The sequence below is a fragment of the Hemibagrus wyckioides genome, linkage group LG06, assembly GCF_019097595.1.
Source record: "Hemibagrus wyckioides isolate EC202008001 linkage group LG06, SWU_Hwy_1.0, whole genome shotgun sequence".
NCBI lineage: Eukaryota > Metazoa > Chordata > Actinopteri > Siluriformes > Bagridae > Hemibagrus > Hemibagrus wyckioides.
The window spans coordinates 20,322,504-20,340,469 of record NC_080715.1 but is presented as its reverse complement, the minus strand read 5'-3'; the positions used below and the strand labels follow the sequence as shown (position 1 = coordinate 20,340,469).

General features: G+C 36.2%; 1 protein-coding gene across 5 annotated transcripts in view; it reads right to left on the bottom strand.

The window, feature by feature from the left end:
• lrp1bb (low density lipoprotein receptor-related protein 1Bb) overlaps nt 1-17,966 on the bottom strand; it is a 271,908-nt gene that overhangs the window by 135,722 nt on the left and 118,220 nt on the right. For all 5 annotated transcript variants that reach the window (XM_058392915.1, XM_058392917.1, XM_058392919.1 and 2 more), the window contains 2 exons: nt 13,825-14,082; nt 11,473-11,635 (listed from right to left, as the gene is read on the bottom strand). In XM_058392915.1, the coding sequence (XP_058248898.1) occupies nt 11,473-11,635; nt 13,825-14,082 (421 nt within the window). The remainder of the gene's footprint in view (nt 1-11,472; nt 11,636-13,824; nt 14,083-17,966) is intronic.

Below are 17,966 nucleotides of genomic sequence, written 5' to 3'. Positions count from 1 at the left end.
ATGCCCAGTACATCCTGTTCATGTCTGTCCTTCCTTAAGTTCATGCTGAATGTTACATTACAGAAAAATAACTCCTGTCTTCAATCCAAACCCTTCATATACTGGAACATCTGGACAACCTGGCACCACTTGCATGCCAAGTTGTGTATATACGCCCATAATTCAAAATAAACTTAGAGAGAGCTTGCTATCTGAATAACTCGTCTCTGTGTATCTTTTGGCAAACCTCTCTGATCCAGAGCAGGAGCATGCAGCGATGCGATCTGTAGCTTATCTCTCCAAACCCAGATAAAGAACTTAACAAGAACAGTGTGAATTTTTAGAATAAACCTGTAATAGAGAGTTGAGATTCAACAAAACACAATAATCCAGCGTACATTCTAGCAGCTTATTTTGAGAGGTTTTAGACATGTTCGACTGTGTTCAAGCTAATAACCACAGTAGACAGGTTTCTGCAAAATGTCCAATCTGAAACATTACACAAGTTCTTGAAACTTACCCAAAAATATTGCATTGGAAAAAAGGAGACACACACTTTTCATTTTTGCTTTTCTCAGCGTCTATGTGAAGAAATAAATATTTTACACATACTTGTGATGTACAGACATTTTCCGCTTCATAATCACTCTGCACTTCTTTCAATCTCTGCAATATACATTATACATACATCCAAAAGTATAAGGACACCTTACAGTCACACCCACATATGCTGGTTAAACATCGCATCTCATTCCTGTTATAATAAGCTCCACTCTTCTGAGAAGGCTTTTCAATAGATGTTAGAGTGTGGCTGTGAGCATTAGTGAGATCAGGTACTGCTGTGAGGTGAGGGGCTCTGGGGTTCAGTCAGGATTCCTGTTCATCCCAAAAGCTTTCAGTGGGGTTGAGTCAGCGAGTCAGAGCTCACAAGTTCTTCCACTCCACCCATGAGCTTGCTTTGTGCAAAGGATGCATTGCAGTACTCAATACATGCCTGGACTAGGTCAGATTTGACTCTATAACATACAAAGAAATTTTAAACATTTCTATGCATTCAATATTGTAGTATCAGTTTGGGAAATGGCCATCTATGGCTGTGATAATCAGGTGTCCACATATGTTTGTGTATCTTTGAATAGAAATGGTTCTGGACATCATTAATACATCATATGCACATTGTGCCTTATTTTGGTGTAGAAATGTAGTTAACTTTCATTTGCTAGAAATGGATGAGCTATTTCACTAGTTAAAGTATATTTGTATATTGATATTATGAGTAAAATTATAGAGTAAAAAAGTGTTCGACAAGTTGTCTGTCAGTGTGCTTTTCACTCCAAGTATTTAATATTGCTTGGCAACAAGTCTGCCTATGCTTAACTGATGACAGGTGACATCAAGGCAACAGGAAGCACTTAATCTATAAAAAGAAACAGGGTCACTTGAGAGTGTTTTAAAACCAGGCTGAAAAATTATTCTTCTTTTTCAGCACACCTCTGAGCAGGTGGAAATGCACCTGGAATGTAAATGTCACATTTCTGACATGCAGGTGCTGCTGAATCAATTAATGAAGCAAGCAACACATCAGTAACTGCAAATACATTCATTCATTCATTCATCTTCAGTAAGCACTTCATCCTTATTATGGTCAGGTAGGATCCGGATTCTAGCCCAGGCACACTGGGTACAAAGCAGGGAAAGTGGGGACACACCCAGAATGAGACACCAGTACATTAAAGGGCAACTTGTACACACATACAGTTATGATTGTATGCCAGTATGACTGTAATAGTCAGGAGTTCACACACTTTTGGCCATATTGTGCATGTTACTGTATATTCTGAATTTTAGCAACAGTATACATTGCATTAAGATATTATAGCTAAGGTCAACTGGAAAGGGCTGGAAAATATTATATAATGATATATAATCAATATTGTGATAAACTGTTAAATTGGTAAACTTTTTTTTAAATGACTTGAAGTTGTTCAGATGGAACATTGTGATATTTCATTTATATACAAACAAACATTTTTTAAATTAACACTACTATTTAAATTTTAAATTCATATAAAAAATTAATTAATTAATAAATAAATATCTTATAAAATTACTATTAATAATAATAATAATAATAATAATAATAATAATAATATATTTGTATTCATTTTATTTATTTGTTTTTATTTATATAAATTTCAATTGTAAATAATGGTGTTACATTTTTGTTAAATTTAAATGGTGTTAAAATGTACAATTGTTTTTTGTAAGTTTGTTATATGTTGATGCACAATGTTTTAGATAAATATCTTCATCCACAAATGATCTTCATTTCTTCCAGGATTATTTTCAATAACATACTATGCCAGAAATCATTTCAAAACATCATACAGTGCTATTAATGTTTAATTCTTTCTTTCTTTTTCTTTTACTATTTTTGCCCCAGTCAAATTCTTTTCAAAATATATCACCATCTGTATAAAAAAAGACAGACAGAGCTCATATCAGTTTGACTCAGCAGTTTATCTGCAGCCATGCAGCTCATCTATGTTCTACTCCTTTTCTATCAATTTAACAGACACTCTGGTGAATCAAATCCATGCACTAGAGATGCACAAATATTTGCCTGTGTGAATGTTCATAACTGTCTAAAAATCAAAATCCCTCTCATTTCGCCAGCACCAGTGAAACACTGCTCTGCTTTCATTTCAGTCCAAATCAAATTTCAGTCACATACACCATTTATAACAAGAAAACATCTCTTGCAATCTTGTGCTGCATTTGTTTTAAGGAAATCAACCGGAACTCTGTGAAGTGGGGTTAAACAAAGTGTTTCCCAGCTCTTATTCCCTGACTAGCAATTTCATTTTCGATTTGAAGACAACTCCATCAACACTCCCTGGCAGCGAAGTTGATGAGAAAGTCCAAGGGAAAATGAAGCAAGCAAAAACAAAACTTTACCAAAACTTCCTGTGTTCCATAAACACAGTACTTCAGCATCTGATGTAAACCATCACTTCAGCTTTGCAAATCTCTGCTTCTCTCATTCACATGCAGCTGTGTGTCACATCCTGATAATTAAAGGAGGCAGAGCAAATGAAGTGGTTTTCCCGTACAACTATATAAGGAATGAAACAGGCCAATCAATGATGGGATGGTGTGATGGAACACAATGTGAAGCAGAGTTACTCTTACTATCACACAGTTTATTACTATTATCCTATAGCAGAATGTCCAGAAGTGTTTTATTCCTATTTTTCAGCCTCCATTTTTCATTAATTATAGAAGTCATGCTTTTTATTTATTAATAGTTACACATTCTCAAAACAAGGTCTTGTTAAGAAGAAAAAAATGCAGCTTGTCATATTTACAAGAAACCACAAAGAAAAACATAACTTGTCCTGAACACTCTCCTGTGGCAGAAAACTGAATTTTTATTGTCCATTATATTGTTTTATAAAGTTTCTGTAAAAATTTTTACTACAAAAACAATCAACAAAACAAGCTGTCTGAACTACAAACTACTAACCAAATACAATGCTACAGAAAATTAATTAACACATACAGGACAATAAGACTGAAGAATTCAACAGCACTGTGTTACAGGTGTGCTTTAACTCTCCTATTATCCTTGGGGTCAATTTGATCCCATTCAATGTCTCTAAATATATGTTTAACATTTTGCTTCATATTTAATGACTTTTCCTAATTTAATGGGGACAAGTAAACATTAATTATCATGATAATATGTTTTCAGTGTCCTGTACGCATTTTGTGTCATCAGTGTTCTTTGGGGTGAATTTGACCCCAAGGTGTTTTAGCTGTATAAAACACATCACAAAAACATCAATCTGCTTTGGTTGTTTTGGAAAATATTGAGGTCATTATAACAGTCAATTTTATAATCTTCAAGAACATCCCTCTGCTTTAGAGCCCTAACCTAACATAAACATACCTGTGGTATTCCGAGAACCACTGAGTTTTCACATTACACGGGGAAGAGGAAAACGTCAACAAATTTCTCAGAAACCCAGAGAAAAAGACACGTTACTATACTTGATAACAGAAATTGTACTACTTCCCAAATGTTATAAATGACAGCAAATCTGTACTTAGAAATAAAATAAATCCATTAAAAACAAAAAAGATCTTTCTGTCCAATTTGAGTTCAATCAGTAAGATTTTATGGTGACTTGTAAATTTTTATAAATTCTGTGTGTTTAGGAGAATGGGGTGTTGGGGTGGGTTGGGGTAATGTATTAAAAAAATCTATTTAGGTAGTCAACAAAGAAACATAAATTACCTGACAAAAAAACTGGGTAAAAATTTATATTGCTGGTGTCAAATTGACCCCAAGGGCAAAACATGTTTGTAAATTTGAGAATAACAGGAGGGTTGAAATTTTTTTTACTATTACCAGACCTACAGATTAAACCTCTACATTGAACCCATCTACCCTTTTGCTATTCTAACCTCTCCAAATATGGAGAATGCAGCAGAAGCCACCTAGAGTCCATGTCTAAATGTGCAAGAGAATAATCAGAAATGAAAATGCTCACAAATTACTTTCACATAAACCCTCTAAACCTAATAATGTCAGAAAGTAAGTATTTCCATTGCTAACATATTATGCTCATTACCATAGGCATAACAAAGATACAAAAGCTAATCCCCTGTGAATAGAAGAGTGCCACTGTGCCTGTTCGATAGAGGTATAACAGGGTATGCAAAAACCCTTTGCAGCACAGGATTTTCTCATTCAGGATAAGGCATGGCGAGAATAAGAACCATGACAAGCAGACCAGGGCTTGTGTTCAGAAAGCACCTTAAAGTCTTTCCAAAGAGAATCGGAGAAGAGGAATTACTAACCTTTTAGGGGATACTTTAACCTTTCTGAAATAAATCCCTTTGTTTTCCTTCACCACCAAGACTGTGTGTTTTGTGTGCAGTTTAAAGCAGAACTACTTAGCTTAGCATACTGAATGAAATTGTGTAAATACTAGTAGCTAGATATTCTACAGGTGAAAGAAAATAATTAAGCTGAGACTTATGCATTAGGCATTAAACATACAAGGCTATACAATATTTGTCTCTTGCACCATTTTAGCTGGATTTCTATGCTGATTCTAAGGTTTTGTGCAAGCTTTAAGCTACAAGAAAGAGGCAGTAATAACAGCATTTGAGGAAAAAGCTTTATTTTTTAAGAGAAATAAAGGCTGGCAAAATCAAAATCAGATTCACAAACACTCGACGTAGCCAAGGTCAGGATATTCACGGCATATAAGAGATTTCAAAAATCACAAAATGAGAAACAGTACAAACTGTAATCATGATCTAAAGGCTGAGTATGTCAGTCTCTCTACACAAACATATCTTTATTTTTGAAGTCTGCATTAATAGTTGCAGTGGTGATTGAGTCCAGGTGTGTGATCAATAATCAGGTGACACTGAACGTAAACGTAATGTGTGATTGTTGTTGTTGTTTGGAGAGTCCATAGCTGTGTCTCAATATCCCTACTATCCTATTATACAGTAAGCAAAGAGCAGGAGACCAAAGGAGTAGTATTTCCTGATTCTCAGTATTCATAAAACTGTAGGCGAGAAATACCCAGATTATCTACTGCATCCACTGAGATTCTACAGAGCCAATGCACACTGCGCTATCCCATGAGGCAACGGGTCTGCCACAGAAGAGCTGAGTGTAAATGCTACAGGTATTAAACATTGTTCCTTGAGGTTAAATCATACTTGTTTTACAACACCTGAGTAAATTATTGATTTAAATAAGAAAAAAACTATGTGGTGGGGACTGTGTTTGGGTCGGGGGAAGCGGCTTGTGAAGAAAAATTTTCTGTGGTAGATCAGATGTTGCGTATCACATGACAATGCCAACAGGGTGTTTATGTAGTGTGTTCTGATCGTATTCATACTACACACATACATACTAATCTGTAATTTGTACTGTATCAACAGCCGAGCAGTACGTCCTGTCACAGAACTCGATTTTGGATACAGGTGTTTGTGGTCTGGGATATGGAGTTTCCACCAATTCCAGCGTAGACATGACAAAGTGTTGCCTACAACCACTTGCTTAGGGTAGTGAACTAATGCTACCATGAATTAGTGTAGTTATTGCGATAAGAATTTTATACGCCTGATACAGTACACTGAACACACAAACAAACAAATAAGATGGCTCCCCAAGCCCAACTAACTGGTTTAAATTATCTTCAACTAGCAGCAACTAGCAAGTGCTTTTAAATAAGGGCTAATGCCTGTATAACTTAAATCAATTAGTCAACAGTTACCTTAAGTAGTTTTTTATGTCCAGCAAAAATATCCTAAAAATCATAACTATTGTTTCCAGATATAAAATCATGAAACTACTTCTTAAATGTATGTTATTTCTATGCACAGTCTAGGAGGAATAACAAGATTTTCATTTCACTTCAAGTTGTATACTGATATAGCTTTACAAATAAAAATCTTGAATCTTGAAATAATGTATATAATAATGCAATAATATTATATGCTACATTCCAAAGCAGTATTAAAACAATAATAAACAAATAGTTCTTAGACCCCAAAGTGGCCTTACAATGGAAATGAGTAGATGGTGTTGCAGATATATAGGAATGTAGGACATTTTTGATGGATATATGTTTTATGATAAAAATAAATAAAGGCTGGTAATTTCATCACACAAAGATGGAAGCTCTATTACTAAACACAGCACAGCTGCAGCGTTACAGAGGCTGTGGTGTGCTTGCATCTTCTTAGTTAGCCAATTATCTGTATGATATTAGGGTAAGTGTGATCATGAACACTATGGTTTCAAATCATTAGCTAGATAACTAACATGCCTTGAAATACAGAGCCAAGAACAGTAGTTCAGCATCTTGCAATTGCTAACTAGCTTGAACACCAGCAGATTATGATATATTGTACTTTTGATAATTGTACTTTTTCTGATTGCAATAAAGTTATTCAGTTCACTTTTACATTATGGATTTTTTTTTTTGCTGCAATAGTGTTGGAAAGACAAAGAAAGAAAGAAGCAAAGATTGTCCTAAATTTAATGGTCTGTATTAACACTGGGGACATGCACTTAAAAAGGCCTAGAGCTGGCAGAAGCCAATGAACCAAACAGCTACACAAAGCAGTCCCCTGTCTGTTCAAAAACCATAGAGAGATCCTGAAATTTGGGCTGCTGGAAACAGCCAAGAGAGTACTAAGTGGAAAAGTTGCCTGAAAATATTTGCTAATTCCATTTTCATAAGATTTCATTTAAAATCACACCACTTGAGAATAAGAAGGTGCTTCGGTTTCCTTGCTGCTCTTCTCTACTGTAATTAAACAGCTCCAGGAAGTTGTTCAGCCAAAAAATTAACCTCACAGCCACAATCGAGAGACTGCTGAGAAAATTCTGTAAATATGTGATAGTTATTGGAGGCGGGACACAAGTGAGGCTATCCGAAACTCATTGCTACAAGCCATATCCAAGGTCAAATCACATGCTGGCAATTAAACGCAGAAGATGTGTAATCGTTGTCAGGAGATTGTTTCACCAGGTTATTCACAGACAAACTAATTAAGGGGTAACACTGAGGAGGAAAACACAACTGAGGAACAGAGCAATGACAGAATGTAGAGCAGAGAAAAGCCAAAAACCAAAACCAAGACACATGGCATAACAAAAAGAAGAGTACACAGAGAAACCAAGATAAAAACACATGACGAAAACAAGCTCTTGACTGGGATCCCAGGAAAAAACAGAGATTCATAACATAACCTCATACTTAATGACAATGACGAGGACAAGATGGAGGCCTGTGGTGTTCAGGCAATATGTCCATAGTTGGCAGACGTACAGGAGATGGGTGGGCAGTGCCACTGTGTCATAATCCAGAGAGCCAGGATAGGCACTTGTTCAGCCCAGAAAATAAAAACCATCAAGCTGCCTGGTCAGTAAATATATCTTAGAATTTTTCAAATGTTTGACTAAGATTTATTTTTTGACTGATTTATATTGTTTTGGTATAAAATGTTTTTATTGTGCTAGTTGCATTATTACATCTCCATTATTCTATTTCTCAGTCTCAGCATTTTTTTTCTACTGTTGCATTCTTGTCCAGCATCGGTCTGTCACTACAATACTAACAATGCACAAATATATCATACGATTATTGGGAACTGTCATTGCAAGCAACTTTTCATTAGTAATATAAAAAAGCACTTGTACGATACAAGCCAGTTGTTGCATAGGAGACACAATGCAGTTATATATGGGGAGGAAGAAAATACAAGATGATACTCTTTCTTTCAAAAAGACAGTGATTCAGAGCACAGTATAACCAATCTAGTAAATAAAAAGTGTCTTTATTTCTATTTATCTGAAAAGTATGCATTGCTTAACAAAAAAAGTGGTTTTGTATGGGTATTTACAGCCAGTGAGGAGCCTGTACTTAAGACTAGAGGACTATGAAATGAGTCTGGAAAGCAGAACGCAGATCTTCAACAAAGAAAGCTGCAATCTTGGTAACTTCATCTTGGTATTGTGCCAGTGTTACACAAGAAGTGTGTGTGTAGTGCTAACATATCATATTTTTAATTTAGTGTTAGAGAAGCAAAGTGGAAAGGGTAGACGTGCAAGTGTTAATGTCACTGCAGATTTCCCTTTTTTTTATTGGGGAGAAGCTAGTGGTAAGTGTTCCAAGAAGATATGTATATTTATATATATATATATATATATATATATATATATATATATATTTTGAAAGTTCTGACAGATTCTGCTGTCTGAATTGAGGTTGGAAGTTCATTCCACCACTTCTACCACTGAGAGACTGTCAGTGTGAAGGTTCTGAAATCTCTCTGAAGGTTCTGAAATATATATATATATATATATATATATATATATATATATATATATATATATATATATATGACCACCTGCCAAATATTGTGTTGGTCCCCCTTTCACTGCCAAAACAGCCCTGACCTGTCAACGCATGGACTTTACTATATCCCGGAAGGTATGCTGTGGTATCTGGCATGAAGATGTTAGCAATAGATCCTTCAAGTCCTGTAAGTAGTGAGGTGGGGCCTCCATGGATCGGACTTGCTTGTCCAGCACATCCCACAGATGCTTGAATGGATTGAGATCTGGGGAATCTCAATCCAATCTCAATCCATCTTTTCCATAAAAGGGTGTACATGGTCTGCAACAATACTTAGGTAGGTGGTATGTGCCAAAGTAAACTCCACATGGATGGCAGGACCCAAGGATTCCCAGCAGAACATAGTCCAAAGCATGACCCTGCCTCCACCGGCTTGTCTTCTTCCCATAGTGCATCCTGGTGCCATGTGTTCCCCAGGTAGGCAACGCAAGCGCACCCAGCCATCCACGTGATGTAAAAGAAAACGTGATCCATCAGACCAGGCCACCTTCTTCCACTGCTCTCTGGTCCAGTTCAGATGCTCATGTGCCCATTGTTGCCGCCCCATACACAACAAACTGTGATACACTGTGTATTCTGACACCTTTCTATCAGAACCAGCATGAACTTTTTCAGCAATTTGAGCAACAGTAGCTCGTCTGTTGGATCGGACCACACGGGCCAGCCTTCACCCCCCATGTGCATCAGTGAGCCTTGGCTGCCCAAGACGTTGTCACTGTTTCATCACTGTTCGTTCCTTGGACTGCTTTTGATAGATACTGACCACTGCAGACCCGGAACACCCCACAAGAGCTGCAGGTCTGGAGATGCTCTGATCCAGTCGTCTAGCCGACACAGTTTGGCCCTTGTCAGACTTGCTCAAATCCTTATGTTAGCCCATTTACCTGATTCTAACACATCAACTTTAAGAACAAGATGCTTACTTGCTAATATATCCCACCAACTAACTATGAGGAGATAATCAGTGTTATTCACTTCACCTGCCAGTGGTCATAATGTATATATATATATTTCTCTGTGAAACATCGCATTTACAAATAATGTGTTAAACATATGTTTGGCACAATTAGTGCCACTCCAATGAATTTTTATAAGCAAAACATGTATTTAAAGTCTGTTCCCATTGCCATTTTACATTTTTAGTACACCTGGGTGACTAGGAACAGGAAATTGTTCAAGCATGACTTCCTGTTCCACAGGGGTATAAATATGAGGTAACACATAGGCCAAATTCCCATACACAACCAAAAGCAAATAGAAATTATTATAAAAGTTGTTTGGTTCTGGAGGGTATGTCCTTTAACTTGGTGATGTTTATACATTCATTTCTCCCCTTCTGAATGCTTGATGTATTATTTATGTTATGATACAACTTCAGAAATGTTAACTTGAACTTGTACATGAAAGCACTATACATTTAGATTACCTACAGTCACCTCACGTATTGCCTACCAAGCACAACAGAAACTGAAAAGGTACACAGATAAGGAACAGTCTGGAAAAAGAGTACATGTGTGGTTAGATTTTGGTGTGTTTTATAATCTCTGTTCATTATCTCCTGACATGCTGACAACCTGAGACAAATATCCCCTTCATTAATGCTGCATCAAATCTATATCCAGTGTTGTTATGACACGTTGGTGCCAATATAACTGTTTGAACAAATAGCTGAATGATTTTGCTGAACAAAAGTGTCAATGCCATATTACAGCATTTAAAGTCTGACATATTTATGTGCTCATATGAAGTGTTTTGTTTTTTATCTCTGACACATTCTCCTTGATGAAGGCCACAGAAAAAGGCACACAGTCTTTATGCAGCAAGCAATGACAACAAACAAAGAAATCTGCATTGGTTTAATTTCATTCTGAGCTCACACTGCGGTCTGAGCTATACCCTCAAACACTGCTGTTTAGACTCTGCATTACTTAAGGGAGCGTCATTAAAACCCTGCACTGAGTCTCGAAGCTCTCTCTGTCCTTGTCCTCTCATAAATATAGCGGTACCCCAATTCTGCTTAGCTCCTAGTTTCATCTCACTGGGCATATTGCAGCTGAGCTCCCTTTTAGCCACTGATAACTGGAATAATCACACTGCCATTTCTCCCTCCAAGGAGCCTTTGTGCTCTTTCAGTCCTGTCTCCCCAAATATTTCCACAATTACCACTCAACCTGACAACTCCACAGGCTCACTCCAGCGCCATATTTGTGGTGTCAGAACAAAACAAAGAGAGAAAAAAAAACTCGGCAAAGTTACATTCTGCAGGGGTGTTTTATACTAAGAGATGCTACATATATCACGGAATACTAATGAAACTCCTGACAGGAGGAATTGTTATGAAATTACACAAGCAGACACGTTAGCAGAGAAAAGGCAATATTTAGCACGGGGACTGCAGTGTTCAAGGCACATTTGTATAAATGTTTAAAGCTTGGGAACAAGGGCTTGTGTGGGAAATTTTAATATTTAAACACCAAATAATTAGCAGTGGGGTATCTTTGTTTTATTTGACACACCCCATGCATATTTTACTTACCCCATGAGAGGATCCACAGCTATTCCTTTCGGATTCAACAGGTCCAGTTCTATTATAGTAACGCACGTCTCTCCGTTCCAGCTGCAAACGAATATCCTGCCATTCAATCGGTCCACAAAGTAGAAGTTTCCTGTGAGCCAGTCGATTACCATTTGTTCAACACCTAAATAGAAAAAACAAAGAAGAATGAGATCCAGTAAATAATAGCAACATTTTAGGACATGCCTCACAGTGAGAGGCATAATTAGAATTAGCGATGGTAAATCTCAAAGGGACAAGTGTAATGCTGTTTTTACACATCCTCAGAACAAATCAATTATCAAGACAGGCACATGGTTTCATCAGTGACCGGACATAATGGCAGCTTGTCAGAACCTCTCACCCTGTACCAGTAGCAAATTTAATCATAAATTGACAAAAACTTTAACTAGCCCATAACTCTGTCCAGGTTTATATAGACTGGTCTGGAAGAAGGACTAGTGGTGGCAAACTGGCACGGAAATACAGCAAACAGATTCAAACAGAGCTCATAGTATTCTAAGAAAATTAATATTTCAAATAGAATTTTACTGCCATTTGTTTTAACAAGAAACACGAGTTTGTACAGAAATCTCAACATAGATAAACGGTAAATTAAAAAGCTGATTTTATTATTATTTATTTTCATCATAGTTGAACACAACAAGTGGATTCAACATACAGACAAGAAAACAGCAAACTTTCATAAATCACAAGCTTTTGGCCAAGGTCTTGACCTAGAAGAGTTTTGACTATAAGGCTTTTTACATGTAAAATAGTTAAGCCAGGTTATTGTAAAACTCTGCATAAACAGAATCCTGGGTTATCTTGTTTCATGTCTCACACTACTCACACTTTACCATACATTCCCAAACCCTGGGTTAACATACTTATTTGCGTATTTGCGCTGTTAACAAGCATGACTGGATAAATACAGCATGTGACTATTAAATGGTGTCTTGTCTCACACTTTCATCTGAGTGAGAGAAAATGTTGCATGTAAATCCTTTTTGGCAAGTTTGTAAAGTAGCTGACCAGGTGTTTGTTGATATCCAGCTTCTGCTAAATACTCAGTCAGTTCCTTAAATACTCAATTATTTCTGACATTTCTGACTATAAGTGTGGGAATACATCCTTTTTGCTCTGAGTGATGCATTTTCTGTCATCATTTTATATGATTTTATTTTCCCTCAAATACACATTGTTCCTGTAACTGTACAAAGCATGTGATATGAGGCACGTGCTGGTCAGTTTCTGATTGGCTGTTGCTAAGCATTTAATAGTAACATTTTAACACTGCATTTTTTTCACCTTTGGTATGGCAAAGTGGGATTAACACCACAAAAGCACTGTTCCATAACTAACCTTATTTCTAAATTACAAGTGTGAAATGTGTCTCTATTCAGTGTTAAAAGCAGGGTTTAGAACAACAATACCCCATCGTTAAGAGCAGTGTAAAAAGCCCTTATGTGGATTAATTAGCTTGCATGGACAGCAAGAACCAGGAACATGCATTCATGTGGAAACACTGAGAAACCTGAGCAAAATGAAGTGCAGTACATGGCTATCATCTAACTCTCCTGTTTACTGCACATAATCACCTCAAAGCAAACACCTCAAAGGAAATAAAGTTGTTAGCTCTACTTGAAAAAATATCTTTTACATATAATGCAAGGACAGAACACTAAATGTCACAACTGAAATGTCAGCCAGTGACCTGCTGACTTTGTATGTATTATTACTACATTATATATGTAAACATTACCAGATTTACTATTATTACTAATAAGCTGGCTATGCAGTATTACCTTATATTAGCTATCCCACTTTAGCCTAGTAACCATTGGAATGGGCAGCACACTGGAGCTTGTGGGTTAACTAATGGATTGTAATGTGATTTGTCCACCTTTGATATCCAGTTTAAAATCAACTGAAAGGCATGAAGTACATCTTCAGGACTAGTTAGTAGTTCATACTGCAAATATGAACAGAAAATATGATAACAACCTTTTATCATATTTTCTACTCATATTTAATTAATATATAATAATTGCATCCAATAAAATATTTAAAATAAAAGCATCCAATAAAACACAGTAAGTGAAAATAAGTTGCTCGTTTTTTGGGTCTATTTTCTGACCTATATGCATATAATATATGACTGAATGCACATTACCATAAGCCTCTTAACTTGCAAAATCTTTTTTTTCTCCTGCTTTGTTTCTTACTTACTTACTTACTTGCTGTTGGTGTGTCATTAGACATTGCTCACTGCTGTTAAGTGTAATGCAGCATTACTGGATTCAAAAACAAATTGTCAAAATAATGTCTTACTGTGAAAACTCTGTGCAGATTTGATTTCCCGTTCTTTGGAAAAACCACTCGGTTTCCTCATCTTGGCACACCAGAGCTGTCCAGCCGACCTCGAGGATGTGATCCAGCATACTGATTCCTCATTGTGGTTAAAGTCCAAAGAATGGGTCCCATTTGGGTCCAGGAATTTCAAGATCTGCACACCAGATCCATTAAGAGCTGTGATCACTATATTATCCAAGCTGGCAATCATCAGAGCAGCAGGACTCTCACCGGGATCTAAAATAAAAGTAAGGGCAAACCGGTGACAAGTCAGCATGTAGTCAGGCATTTCACAGCCATTTGAAGCATTCAGTGTGATGAGATAATGCAGGTCTGAGCTGTGTGGATGAGAATAGAGTGTAGGAACGACAATTTGCTGGGAAGAATGAAGTCATTATTTGCCATTACGTGCTAACTGATTTACGCGGATGAGCTGCTTGGGCTTGGAGACTTCTTTTTATTTCAGAAGTAAGCAAAATCCATATAGGGAATTTCAGCATTAGCAAGTCATATGAGTGACATTTTTTAAATAAATTAAAATGAGACAACTACTAAAAAAGCCGTTAGCACTGTGCTTGATTTGATTAGTAACAAGCATTTTTTTTTTAGTTCTACTATCTGTTTACATTTGGAAGGATGCTAAGATGACTGCGTTGTTAACTGGTAACTGCACTTTAATTTTTTTTTAATTAAAGAAAAATACTGACAAAGGCAATTTTCTTGTCACGAAGCAGACTCAAAGGGGTTGGGTGCAAATGCAGGACGTTTTTAATTACAAAAAGTCACAAGGCAGGAACAACAAAACAGTCACAAAAATAGGCCCATGCAAAAGAACTGGAACGTACAAGCACAGACACAGCGGATAATCCAAAATCAGCAGGAAAAAAACACAAGACAAAACAGGCAAAGGTCAACAGGGAAAATCACAGGAATAGCAGAGCTAATCAGGATCACGATCGGAATAACAAGCAGAGTCAAAACCTTGAAAAACTACAGCAAATAAGAAACAGCTTAGTAACGTCAAAGAGTTTCTGTATGTACCTCACAATAAGGAACTGAAAGCAAGGTGTTTAAAAGGGTGAGAAACAAACCTACACAATGGGAAGCAGGTGAACAGAATTAAGTCGGGTGACTGAGAGTGTGCGAGTGCTGTTGGTTGCCGGGAGTTGGAGTCCATGGCAGTCATGTTAAATCAGAGGCTGTGATGTTACACAATTTCTAATTAAAAAAATGTTTTAGAACTCATACAAAAATATGTTGTTTTCCGTTTCCATTTCCTATACCCATTACTGAAATGAAGAAAAAATTTTAGCCATAAGGAATACATGTGTAAAATGTCACAATTTTAGAGTAGGATATTGTATTTGTTAATTACAGCACTATACTGTGAATGTTGATTATAGTAGTATAGTCTTATGAATGTGACTCCAGTATTTTCCTTTAAATTTACAGCAAAAAGTTTTACATTGTGCACAGTCATATGACTATCTACAGCTTACTACAGGACAAAGTATTATGTCCATCAGCTGTTCAAACACAGGATCAAATATAATTCCCTAGAAATACTATATTAATATTATTTACAATCATAGAACTGTACATTGCAATTACATCCAGAATTCATCTTCATTTTGCCTCAAAGCTACTTTTATACTTCAGAATCCTGTTATATTTATGGTCAAAGAGATATTTATAGACCCAGCTAAAAGTTCAATAAAGTATTTCATTTTTCAGTTAAAAAAAAAAGAATAAATTCATGGCCAATACTCTAATAAGCTCTATAAATCAACGTGTCCTTTTTCAGCTGCTAAAACTGAATGTTGCCTCCCACATCACAAAGCAGAGGCGAGTAATTACTTTTGGTGTTTTTTTGCTGGGAATACAAGCTTGCGCTACAGTATTTCCTCTTTGGCTCTGGTTATTATGGCTGCACAGGAAACAAAAGGAACTTTTTTTTTTAAGAAAACAAAGAATGGTGTATATTGAATCTAAATAATAATCTAGGATTGATTCTGTAAAAAGATTGGTTATAGCTGCAACTAATGGAACCAGTGTTGATTAAACTACATAGCAATCACCTGTGAAAATAAATCAACAGAACTCAGTATGCCAACAGTATCTCATGGCTGATGAAGCTTCCTTTTTATAAAGAGCTTTTTTTTTTTTTAAATCTTATTAAACATTCACTTGACAAATGGATTTTCATACTCCGCGAGTCCCCATCTGATGGCCAGGAAGTGGAAATGCACAAAAAAAAAATTCTATGCATGAGCTTTTACAACTAATGGAAGCTCCATAGTTATCCTTACGCTACAACCTCTTTCTGCTAAATGAATATTAATGTAGGTGAGCTGTAAGTTCAGTTAAGTTTATGGGTAATGATATTCAGTTTATTCCTCCTAGGAAAGCAGTCACGTTGATTAAAAGCAGCCTGATGCTGGATCTACTGCAAGGTGTGCTGTGCCTTGCAGCAATTTTCCCACCGAGTGTACTGTATCTTAATCCCCATTCAATTTCTTTGCTTTCTACAAACTGGATTCAGACCAATAAATACACAAGGGCATTTCAGCTTTCCAGGTCACACTCTCCTTTACAGACCCTAACCTTTGTTACTTTACCTATTGTGGGGTTATACTATAAAGTGACGTATAATCCATGATTTGTGTTGTGATTACTCTTGTGCATTTATTAAAGGATTTACATCAGGCGCTACCACGTGGGCTCTAAAACTGAGACGCTTTCTTTGCAGGAGCGATGAAAAATGAATCTGAAACCTGGAAATGACAACAGTGCAGCTTCATAATCACTGTAATTAACTTACTCTCCCTAACCTTTAGAAAATCCTAGCACTAATGATGTTAGTCTGGGAGAGACAAAATAGTCCACTCAACTTCATTCACCTAAGCAGACAGAAATTCTAAGAGCAGCTACAGTCTAACAATCCATCACCGCCCTGAAATTCGTTTGCTCTCCTGATTAAACACTACCAAGTTTTTAGTCAATTTGACCTGCGAATGCATCTGTCTCGAATTGTAGTTCTCAGTTTCCCTTTGAAAGTCTCATTAGAGAGCAGCAGATTTAATGATAAAAGTGATTGGATTTCGGACTTGTGAGCAGCTGCACTCCCACCCAGGTGCCATTAGACATTGTAATCTATGGGCAGCCTTGATGCAGATCAAGAAGAGCTCTCCTTCAGGTTTTTCTATTACTAAAATGCCTTTCCACTCCAGGGCTGCTTTATCTGCAGGCAAAGGTTCCATTACATGTCTCTCAACACAGTAGAAGTAATGGGGCTCAGACAGCTGTACAACTCACACACTGGGCCTCATTAATCAATCTTTTAGTTGTGTGTAAATTTATTTTATTTTATTATTATTTTTTTTTTGCAAAATTCAAACGGTTCAAAAGCAAGAGTTTTTTTTCCTGCTTGTGTGTAAATTATCATGCAAACCATAAAGCCTGAAAGACAGATATGGCAATTATTTTGACTATAGAATGATTATCAAAAAAAATCTTTATATATTTTTTTTATTCTTAAAAAAAATTTTTATTTTAAGCAAGATAAACAGTGTAGAAAATATAAATAAATATATACACTGTGTAATAGTGAAGTATTATATTGTATGATAAGTGAACTAGTGCAAACAATTACATTATTAATGCTACAGTCAGTGCTGACGGAAACATTAACTGTACATCAGTTGTATATTAGCGGCCAGTGCATCTCGTAGTTTGAAAACCTGAATTTATTTAAAAATCTGTATTAAATATAATAGTAATTCTAAGCAATCACAAAATCTTCTGACATCTGAGGCATTCCTTTATAAATGACATCTAACTATATTATTATTTATGAGTTTGTGTTCACTCGCTTTCTTAATTTTTTAAATACTTTTAATTTATGCCATTAATATACCATGATTTGTTTTCACAAAATCTTCTTGATGGTATTCTTAGTCCCTGACCTAGTGAAGTAGTGTGTGTTTTTGATAGAGACTGCAAAGCCCTTTTAAAGTCACCGTGGATAAGGATAAGCTAAATCCTATAAACGTAATAAAAATAGCGAGTTTAAAAGCAACACTATATTCCAAATATTAATGTGCAGTAATTCATCATGCAAA